We start from the raw sequence: 12184 nt of genomic DNA, 5'->3' as shown, positions 1-12184 counted from the left end.
GCATTTTGAGGTTTCTGTATGAACGCACAACACACGAGAGGGCCTTGACACAAGAGCAGATTAAACTTCACTTAAACAAGAGTCTGGGGAAGTCGAAACAGATGTTTGGTTCAATCACTGTGCCTCCAGTCCTTTTTTTTCTTCTCTCAGTCAGAATCACCTGTTAGACCCTGACAGCGTACGGTTTGTGTGTAAAGCTGGTGTGTTGTGTTCATGGCAGCAGGCTGAGTAATACAAGAGTGTGATACAAGAGAAGACAAAATCAAGGCTGCCCGACTGTCACTGAGCACCCAGCTGCCAGGCCTTTGTAAATTGTATAACACCCCCGGCTTTAAAAAAAGAGTCAAACCAAAGTTACAAAATTATTTCAATAATGTTGGCATTAGAAACACCTATTATATGTTTAACCAGCTATCTAGCAAAGGTAAGTGATCTGGTTGTTAAAGACTCTTTACTTGTTGTAAAACTAAGGAAGAGAAGTGCAGATAGTATCTGTAACAATTTCCTATAGCTATGAAACAATAAATACTATAATAATTGAATAAAAAATGTGATACAGTATCTAAAACACTAAAATCATCCTTAAATCTACTGCCTTATTCGCCACAGTAAGCACTCAGACAAATGATGTTTAAGTCATCACTGTAAGGAATACTGACTCTCACTGCCATGAGAGCTATAACAATAAAAGTCCAGACTCTCAAAAAATTTCCACTGGACCTTATGAAGGAGTGGCAGGATCTGATGTGATGATATACTCATGTCTCACTGCTGCTGCTGGTAAGGACATCTTTCAAAGAAGTCTCATTTCCTGAAGTACCAGTGCAGAGCCAGATTTCCACTTTAGATTTTCCATCCTCAGCGTGGAAACGTGTGAGGGAGCGTACGTCCTGTACAATGTGGCTGGAGATAACACTTGCCCTGTCACAACACTGGAGGCAGAATGAGCCAATTAAACAGATGGAGGGATGTAAACAGAGAGGTCTGTATTAAAGACCCCACCCAGTACTCACAACAATGGCCACACCCGGTCTAGAGGAAAAGACAACAAATAGACCGTACAAGTGGGTGGGAAAGTAATGATGCTGGATGGTTAAAGAATGCAAGTTTTGTCCTGAAATGGAAATACTGCGAATTCTCAGAAACGCTTGTAACGACTGATAATACAAACAAAAAGCTTTGACATTTCATTGTCTATAATTACATCCATTGAAGTGCCTCATTTTCCACAACCATATACAGTAAGTAGCCCCAATGAAAACAAAGTCCTAAGTCTAGTAGTGTTATTAATTGTCCCTAAGTTTTATTACAGCACATACTGTGAATCATTTCAATCTTAAAATCTTTCATCTTGTTTTTCGAAGTGTGTGTGTGACACGTCTTTTCCAGCATAGACGCATGCAGCAGGTGCTAAACTCACCTCAAAGTCCTCCAGGGGGAACTGCAGCATTTCTCTGAGGACATCACTGAGGATTTGGGTTTTCCTCTGCACCAGCACATTTTCATAATCCAGCGGCTCGATCACCTTCGGTTTTACCTGCAGAACACAGACGAAGCACACTGTTAGTGGAACATTTAATAGTTCACAAACAATGGTAACTCCAATATGAGTAATCCCTCTATGCAAATGCACAGGAAGAAATTTCATTTGAACATTGTAATTTTCTCGAGTATTTTATGCCTTATAAATCAGACAGCAGAACAGTAATTAAAATAGAAGTAGTAAGATGAATAATGATATAAAACAAAGACTGGTTATGTCAGGGACCATGGTTGGCTGTAACTTTTTAACAGACTGTAGAGAGAGTCAGACATCATTTGCATATAAAACATTTTAAGTCCACACACAGTCATATAAAATACAATTCAGTGGGAAGTTAGCGCTCATGTACAGATGGATACATACTGTATGTATTCCTAAGAAGATGCGAAGATCCTGCAAACTAGACCAGGAAGTATACACTAAGACTACATTTGGCAATAAATTAAGATGGAGTAAAAACAGAGTCGATTTTAAATAGAAATTTAAATACCATTATTTAAAGCAGCGAAGGAGAGTACCAGCAACTCAATTGCAATGCAAAGTAATGCTGCATCTGGCCAACCTCTAATGCCTATGGCTCATTTTACATATCTGTAATAAGTGAGGAGTGTAATATACTAGGAACTCTATTTCTAAACATTTTAAATTGGACTTAAGCGTTCTCATTGAATACCAAAGTACATAAAGCAGACAACTGTGCACAGGAACAGGATGGTGCTGGGGACAGACATCTACCTTGAGTGTGATCAATCTAGCTGTCCTGTTACAGTACATTTGGCTTCAGCAACTCGTTCTACCAGTTAGTTACACTGCGATAAGTCTATCAGGGCTCCATCTGCCCAGAGAAAATGCATCAGCTTCAGAGGAGGGAAGGTCTGATGAGCTTATCTCTCCGTGAGAGAAGCAGGGCATGACATGCAAGTCAAAGAAACAAGGAACCTCATACATTTCATGTCAGTAACAAACACTACACAGAACACAATTATCCTCCACAGCACAAAACAACCAAACTCTATAATTTTAAACTCAAATGAATCAGTTGATGAATTGTTGCTTGAAGTAATGACCCAATAAACTCCAGACCCCGTAGCTAGAGAGAGCGAGCTTATGCACTGCTAAGAAGCAGTAGCCATTAGATGGGGAGCAAGCTGTCAACACTTCGCGTTGATGGGACGGGAGGATAAACCTCTGAAAGAAAAAACCGCAGAGCGCAAAACGAAGAGTGACACATCGACAGACTATAGGGCTGAGTGACAACACAGCTCACATGTTGCCTTCACATCTGGGACTGATAGTGCTAGCGTGATCTCAGAGGGAGAGTCATGGATATCGACCTGCTTAAATACATGTTGCTAGCAACCTTGTTAATAACAAAGAACAGCTCGGAGTGAGGACAGAGGGGCAGGACCTTGTGTCATTTTCAAGGACAAGGAGGAGATAGCAGATCAGAGACGGTGCCAACATGTCCGCCAGTTTAAGCAGGTTGTGACATTATCAGTCTGCGTTTTTTCACCGCTATAGGCCTACAGTATCTATACAAGAACAGACTAGGCAATATTTACAATTTAGTAAATTTAGCTCTAAATGAGCTTATAGGGTTCATTATTTTTAACTGCCAGCCAATTATATGTGGAGTTCACCTACTCCCCTCGCTAGCTTACTTGCTGCTAGCTACATTGTTAGTGCTTGCTTTGTTTTTAATCAGTCTGTTCAAGGTTTCATGAGTTTTTTCTTAATAAAAGTCGGTAAAAAAACAGGTAAAAAAATTCAACAACATCAGGTAACATTTAAAAAACCTGTGTTTGACAAAGAACATCATTAGTCTCTGCTAGCATATTTGTTGATACTCAGTTTGGTAGGTCTATCTGGTAAAGATTTCTTAACTGATTATTATTGACAAAGTTTTTACCAAAACATAATTATCTACTGAGGTCTTCTCTGAAAACAATCAAACAGACCAGATAGTTAAAGTATTACATCCTTACAGGTAAGACACACAACTATTCTGCTGATATGTTGTGTTTGTGCTGAACTGTTATAAATTAGAGAAACTAATAGATAAAACTTGGTATTAAACGCTATTGCAACTGACAAAGTTCTCAGTCAAGGACAGCTCAGACATTATCTCTCTACAATGACAAAGAAAAACACAGTGTGATTGATGCAGTGATTTTTGTACGAAAGACAGGTAAGTCAGGAAGGAATTAAGAAATGGGTGAGATAAGATGTTTGTACTTGTGTTTGTTTCTCCAAGAACTGACTTGGAATGCCAAAAATCTCTTCATCTCTGTGCAAAGAAAGAATGAAACACAGAGTACCACTGTTCCCTTATACAAATGTCAAGGAAAAAGGAAAGTGAATTAACAAACACCATCATCCAAGTAAGTCTGCTTCAGAGGTTGAAAGAGTTAATAATGGTGTCTTCAGGTCGTTCATCACCCTCAAACAAAACAAAAGTCACATTTTTTCTCTTCTCCAAAAATTCCCTTTTTACATTTTTAAAAAAGGCTAAAACCACTGCCCTCAAAATAATTGCAAATGTAAAATATCTGCTAAGAAACACTTGTTAATGATGACTACGTTAATGACTAAGTTTCAACCCTCATATCACAGAGATGGTTCCCACTTCCCAAGAGTGATGGACTTTCTAACACCTTGCTCTTGTTGTAGACTTTTGTTTGCCTTTGAACCCCTCTGGGCTCTTCCCCGCTGCTTTGTCAGAGCCGTGCCTCACAGTCCACTCAGCACTGAGTGAGAAATGTACACAAGTAACAGCTCTGTCATTTCCTTCACCCACAATTCTGACCATTTTCAGCAAGCCTATTCAAAACTTTCCAGTGAATTATTGCCACTCTTGGAAACAGCACTTGTTAAGTGTATGATTCTAAGACTGAATTTATTACACTTGCATTTATTTTATTCCACAAAATAAATACTTTTAAGTAAAGGTCATAACCAGGGTTTAATTCCTAAAGTCAACAAACAGTGAGAGCGTACAACAGAAATGTATGAGACATCTCATCCACTCCCTCTCCAGTGATCTAACAGCTGTTTAGCTGCAGCACCCACTCCTCCCATCACTGCACCCTCACACAGCAATGAACAATGGTGCTGTGTAGTACCCCTCTACTTATTGCCACTTCTACGACCGACTGTTTAGATGATTCTGAAAAATCCAATCAGTACATACTCAGTATTTGCGGCAAAGCAGGAAGTTATCACCAGGTTACGGTTGACTTTTGAGCCTAATAAACTTTATACAAGCCAAGGTCATCTTTGAGTGTAAACTTCAAAAAGTGCACTGGTTCTCTCCAGTTAGTTTTGCTGGTAAAGTTAAACTCTTTTCAATGCTCATGCTAACACTGGAAATTTGTAATGTGAGTTGACAATGTTTTGTTAAATGAAAGGGATGACAAAAGTGGACCTGCACAGGCGCTCACATGACACCTGCTTTGGGACTTTATGACTGTGTTTAGCCTTTACACCCCTGAACACTATACAGCCTATATTAAAGTCAGCTCAGTTTGACAAGCCAACAAAGCCAACAAAGTCTTATGTGTCTTTATAAAAAGTCCCAAAAAGACTTACCACCACCTGTGGCACTGAGTCTACCTCAGTCTCAGCTGCAGCAGTGCTCTTGTACTGCTGCGGACTCTCAATGACCAGCTCCTTCTTTGGAGCTTTACCAGCCCGTCCTTGCATTGTCAACAGGGGTGGTACAAAATCTCCAAACTAGATCCCAAACAGAGGTGGACAGGCAGCATAATCGATGAGAAAAAAAACCAAGGTACTGGAGAAAATATGGAAAGCCTCTCCTCTTAGCCTCGTGCTGACTCCCTCACTCCTAAGACTGCTCTGTTTCTGAAAACCAGCAGACTCACACCCAGGCTGAGGCGATGGCCCCTCCCACATTCAGCTGTGCAGCCTGGGGGAGTTAAACACCCTAACACACACATAGAGCCACACACACACACACAATGAAGTTATCTGACCCCAAACAATCCACCTGCACTGTGACACAGAGTTGACAAAGCCAAACAAAAGAAACACATTCCTCAAGAATTACAGTCTGGTCAGGGACTATCCAAGCCTTATGTGGGACAGCTGAAATAAGAGCTTTATGAAGAGGACAGAACGAGACAACAATGGGGCACTTGAATTGCATGCTTGCTGCCACAAAGTTCAAAGAAACTCTGAAGCTTACGAACAATCAGTGTATAAGGGCAGGAAAAACCAGCTACAGTGATTTAGGCAGCATTTCACACGTAGACACCACAGATAAGCTGCCAGACTGAGCTCATCAGAATTTAAGAAGACCATCTTGACCCACATGAGCTGCTAAAGACTGAAGAGTAGAAACGTTGACTATTTCTGAATTCATGCAGTATATCAATTAGTAATGTGAAAGGAAAACATAGGTCACAGAAGTTTTTATTGCTGGCATAAATCCACTGTATGACTAAGGCACAGATAACTTTTAGTAATCACACAGAGCTACGATCTGGAAACAGCTTCTGTCTTGCTGCTTGTTGATGCAACTGCTTGAGGGGCATTCCAGCACTACGCAGCCTCACTCAACCCACCTAGGAGTGGGCCCGACCTAAAGATTCCTCAGAGGGCCACAGCAGGGGAGGATGTTATCTTTTCACGCCTGCATACGAGCTTAAGGCAAGGGGGGGTCGTGGGCCAGGTCAGCTCTACAGCTGCTCACTGTCACATGACTCTGTCAAATAAGTTCTATATCCCCAATAGAAGTTTGGCTTCAAACGAGATGTGTTCACATTGGCCCAGAGGGAAGGAACAGGTAGCACAAGTATGACCCTTTCCAACAATAGCTGTAATGGGCTAGCTGTGAAAGACTCTAGAGTTTTTTTTGTTTTTGTTTTTGTACAAAACAACATGAGTCAGTTTAGCTATTCTCTAATGTTAACTATTTCCTTACTACAGCACAACAGCAGGGCCTGTTACTACATGCAGCATGTCACAGCTCCTGTCCTCAAACTGTAGCTGCCAGACCTGTGAGACTTTTGATCAATAAGCATCCATAATGCCACCAAATTTTCATTTTTTTCATCACAATTTTATCATGACAAGAATTCCAGTTTTGATACCAATTACCACACCTTCTCTAACCACAAGTCTGAGGCCAGTTTTATCAGACATATCTGAAAAAAAACAAACAAAACACACTCTCTGACTTATTGTTAAACACCGATTCATGGAAATACAATGTAATCAAAAATGTGTCCCATTCTGCCCAGCTAAAGTCTGCACTTGATTTTGAACTATCCATTTAGCTTCTGTAAAACAAAGGCCTACATGCTACAGAAATAATGCACTGGTCTCCGAGGGTATTTCCTTGTAGTTAATTGTGCTTAGAAAGTAATGCCACATTGCAGGCCTAGATGTTTAACTTTGATCTGTGATTGGACAAAGCTACACTTCCTTTCTCAGACATCTCTGCAGAAAAGGAGATATAGACACTGCAACCCATAAAGACCTGTGCACTTAAGTGTGGCACAATACTCGCATTTGTTTTTAATTAATTTTTTTTTTAGCTCTTTACTAAAATCAAATCAAGACCTTGCAATGTTTGCAGATTTATTCACTGAACTAAACACAAATGTATTTCTTTGGGGGCAAGCTGGCATTCTGGTCTGTTGCAGGAAGGCACACTTTGCCCTTTTAGTGACAGAATAAACACTTCTGTTGAGCAACAAAACTTCACAATGGCCAACAGCTAACCAACAGGATGTTGTATAAAAGTCTATTCTGCTAAAATGCACATAAATTTGTCCTGTAGTCAGTTTACTCGAATTTTTATGTACCACAAAAAAGATTATTGCATTTCTCTACATACGATGCGACAAACTGTCGGAGACGTGGGCGATGATTCAGAGGCGCCAGTCAGGCAGGATATGTTTTTTTTTAAAGATAAGTTAAAAGGCATAAAATACTTTTAAGACTTAATCACTTTGAATGCATCTTCTCTGAAACCAAACTGGGTGGAGAGACTAACAAAATAATTAATTTAAGTTCTCTGTATGATCTTTCACAATAATACAAATATGCAATTCATTTAAAAACAATTACACATAATACCAACCAATTACATTGTCGGTATGTCAAATTTGGTCAGAACCACATATTGCAGAGTGCAGTAAAGTTCCTCTAATGTCTCCTCTTCAATTTATGTTTGCCTGTGAAATTATTTAAAACTTTTTAATATTACCTTTTTGTGTAGTCACAGTTGTGCATATGTTTAGCTCCTTTGGAAAAGACTATATGACCAGTTTAAGATTAAAATGTAAGTACTTCTTCTTTCTTGATAAAACATTCTTAATTAAGGTTAGTTATATGATCAACATTTATCAATTTATTATCCACAGACTGTACAGGATTACAACCAGCTCTCTTCATTACATAACGACTTGATGCAATCACATAGGCTTCTGAGCCTAAAGCAGTCAAAGCAAAACAGGGTGTAACCAGGAAAGTAACAAAAACACAATCCACCCCTTGCCGCCTCACTAGAGTAACAGGACCAGAACCCTCTGTCCTCCAGCCTGATAATAGTCCATCCCCCCAGAGAGTAGTGGACTGTGAGTTTTTAATGTAGGGGTGATAATGATACGACGGCCGAGTAGGATGTGAGACACAATGGCAGCAAAAATAACAGGAAATATTCACGAGGCAAAGATGGTCGTCTCATGCAACGGTGCGAGAGAATAAAAGTGTCCATTAACTGTACAGCAGCGTGGTACATTCGCTTAATTGATCAGAGCAAGTTTGAAATGTGACTAACAGTGGTTAGATATGAATAATTCTGCCTCTGAATTTGTGGCAAATTCTGCTATGGCCAGAAAATCTGTAAGTACATGAGCTTGAGTGCTGGTAACTATAATGGTCCCATTTATCACTCAGCAAGTGTGGAACATAAACACACATACACACAAAGCAACCAACACACAAACACACGCATCAATACTGTGACGTCTGGTTGAATTTGTTTAAAGGAGGAAGCAATCACAAAGAAGAAATAAAACTGCAGCGGTGATGAAGGGCCCGAAGCACCCCGCGCATGTCGGGGTGTGTTGTGACCGTGGGAGTCCAACAGCGAGACATGGCCTCTGGCCAACTAGCCGTACAGTTGGATTTGTGTAAAAGTCAAAGTTTGACAGCACACCAAGGCCACGCCCTTTTCTGTAGAATCGAGAGCAGCACAACGGGACATCTTAAACATGTCTAGAACGCAATGAGTAACGTTAAAACTTAAGATAACACTTCGAGTGAACTTAAGTAATGAAAACTCAACAAAATTGCCAAGGTTATAGGGTCAGGCCAAAAATTCAATATTTTCATTTATTTTAATTAATTTAAGATCATATTTCTAAAAGAAATGTTAAATGGCCTCTACCTTTAGGCCAAGTTTTGCACATATTTATTTGTTTCAATTCAAAATCACATTTTATCTTCCATACAATGAGGAGAGTCTTATTAAGAAGTTGTACCCGCACGAAAACTTGAATCATGAGCATTTCACATTTTAGTGAAGGGAGAAGGGATGTAATTCAATCTGTAAAACAAATTTAATCTGTAAATAGTTTGACAACATGCAGACACACTTCTATTAACTCCCTAAAAGATAAACAGAATAATTGACTCATTAGGAATGACTGTGATAAGGAAACCTCAGACAAATCAAATTTAGAAACTTTCTCGCAAAACATATTGGAATAAAAGGTGCTTCTATCTGTGACCTTTCTTTTCCTGCAAACACATTCCAATGATACAAATAACAAGATACCTGAGCGCTTCTGTACAACGTTATAACAAGCCTCAAACATTTCAAAGAAATAAAGGAGGAAATTTGAACCCATTTATAAGTAAATAATGAGAAGTTCACTGGAAGTTCTTCACTTTCAAAAGAACAAGAACAGCAACATGACATTATCGAGTAACATATTCGAAAGCTTGTCACCTTCCGACGAGCCTTATGCGTAAATAAAATAAACATGAATACTGTCTGTTAAACAAAACAAAAATGTGGCCATTAAAGCGACAACATGTAGGAATATGGTGTGTTGCGCTTTGGCACACACCAAAGGTGCTTGAGTGAAACTATCCTCTTGGAAAACATTTGATTACAAGAAGAAGGTACGAAGCGGGTACGAAAGACATTTCGAGAACCTAAAAGAAACGTCAACTGGCTGTTCGCACTTCTGGGCCCCTGCCAAAGTTACATTAAGTATTAAACAGTGCGATCAGTTGGCACATGAAAGTAATTGTGCTATTAAATAAAGCTTTAAAACAACATTTTAAGGTGGGAAGTCACATATAGTTGCTTTAACAGTTCCCCCATTCACGACATTATTGTGGGTCTTAATCAAATTAAATCTATAAAAGGCTTGGAGTTTGTTGTTGCTGTCTCTGGTGCTTCCTTGCTTGAGTAGTTGCTTAACGTCTCAGCTGTGTGTGTTGTTTTTGGTGCATTTGGAGAATTTTTCACCAGCTCCTCTTGCCTCCGAGCTCTACAGTACTTTCTCTTCCAAATAAGGTCATTTCTCCTTCCAAAAAACAATGTGGCAATATCCTACATCCTGAACTGATGGCTTCATAATGGCAGTCCAAAAACCAAAGCGTACTTACATAATGGCTTCCTACACTCATTCTGTGATTACGACAGCAAACACTTTTCTGTATGAGTCCATGACAAATCAGTGACTTTTTACTTTTGAAGGCTTATCACCTCCTGAGGAGCATTTGATGTAAGTTTCCATAAGGAAGGAAAGGGCAGAGCTTTTGTAATGCATGTGAAATAACAGAGCAGTAAACATGCCTTTAATTACTTTTCCATGTACTACAGAGTTTGGATCCCACTCATAGACGGCTTTGTTTGTGAGTGAGTTCATGTCGGTGTACTACACCTCATTGACCTATCACCTGCTCTTACATTTCCTTAAATAATGTCCTGCAGCAATGAAAACTCATTAAATGAGTAGACAATGATTTCTTCATGGCAAATTCATACTGATTCTGGAACAGTTTAATATTGGTGGCCTGCTTCGTGAATTGTCAATGACTTACTGCATTGCGGAACAGAAATAGCAGGAGCTCCACATACACACACACGATCCTGTAACATGTCCATTAAAACCTCCAAAGTCGATACAGAGGGGGGATCACTTCGTCCCCCCATTATGCCTCTGAGACGTTCACAGTGAAGGCCAAACATCACAGGGACGTAAATATTACGCCTTGTACAGCAGTACTGATAACAACAATGCATTCTATTGGCGCCTTTCAAAACTCTCAAGGTCACCTTACAAAGCAAAGATCTAAAATAATCTTAATGAAATTTCCACAGAATTTCCCCCTGGTATTAATAAAATATTTCGGATTTTGATAGGGCTCGGGTCTCAATTAAGCTTGTTAGCCACATAATTCGACCATATTCCTCCCTAATTTTCAACAAATAATTGACACAGCTGAGACAACTGGCAATCAAATAAAATAATATTCTCGCTAACATTTAAGCTAATAAAGTTGACCAGTAAAAGCAAATCAATAAACTTAAAATACATATAAATAACTTGTTAAGTTTTAATGATAAAAATATTTATTTTATTATTATTTTCTATTATTATTTTTACTCAATAGAATATTTCAACAAACATAATTACTCATGAGTGTTCATTTTAGTTAAGACTTATCTTGTATCCTCTGATGGCCATTTGTTGGCTTTATATACTTACATTTGAACTTTGACAAAGACGTGTTAAGCACATCACATTTCCTGCTCTCATTGAAGTATTTGATTTGTGAGACTGCTAAATGCTGACAGGGGATTAATTGACCCCGCCTGGATAATAAGACCTTCCCTGAGCCAGGAGAAGCAACCATGCCCTTGACCTAATTCCCTTCTCTCAGCTGCGACCACTGTCACTATGCTGTCTGCTGTGAGTCTGATGAACCAGCAACGGAAAGAAACCTCACATACACACAGCAGTAAGTAAACAGACACAAGAGGAGCAAGACAAGCTGGTACGGAGCAGCAGAAGCCCTGCCAAGCCCGCTGGTTCACAGATGAAGAACTGTGATTGATTTCCAGCAGACACAGAGCTCACTGTCTCCCCCCCCTCTACCCCTCACCCACATCCACATCCCTCCACACACAGGCTTTAACCCATGCAGCGCTTAGTGAGAGGCAAGATGTGCAGCCCTCCTACTGCCCTACATTTCATACTGTTAACACTCATACATACATATGCACAGGGCTGAAACGAGAATAACGATTATTTATATTGCTGTGCCTTTACCTTTAAAACTGCTTCAATGTTATGTCAATAGCATGCAACCTGCAATTGTTTATTATGTTATTTCAAATTTGAGTCACTTTTTTTATTTTTTTATTATTAGTCTTGCATTTTGCTGTGATATTAAGGAATATCAGGGGTGGTTCGTCGGAGAGAGAAAAGGTTGCACACGGCTGTACATATTTAAAAATTATTTCAACCTAAATCATTTATCATATGAAGTCCCTGCATTTTACCATCTTCTTATCATAGACAATTTAGAAGACATGCAGCATTAATAATTTGCAAACATGTAAGATAATGTCCCACTTAGAGGTAAAAAAAT

At 39.3% G+C, this 12184-nt stretch overlaps 1 protein-coding gene across 3 annotated transcripts in view; it reads right to left on the bottom strand.

Annotated features, from left to right (window-relative positions):
• The window catches only part of LOC306832301 (dedicator of cytokinesis protein 9), a 73186-nt gene that overhangs the window by 37286 nt on the left and 23716 nt on the right, over positions 1-12184 (bottom strand). For 2 of the 3 annotated variants that reach the window (XM_079356868.1, XM_079356867.1), the window contains exon 2: positions 1421-1537. In XM_079356868.1, the coding sequence (XP_079212994.1) occupies positions 1421-1537 (117 nt within the window). Of the gene's footprint in view, positions 1-1420; positions 1538-5131; positions 5387-12184 lie in introns of those variants that run through there. The other variant, XM_079356869.1, reaches the window with a different exon arrangement.

Source organism: Symphodus melops, assembly GCF_947650265.1.
Source record: "Symphodus melops genome assembly, chromosome: 12".
NCBI lineage: Eukaryota > Metazoa > Chordata > Actinopteri > Labriformes > Labridae > Symphodus > Symphodus melops.
Note: the sequence above shows the minus strand (reverse complement) of the source record. Positions and strands in the feature narration are given on the sequence as shown.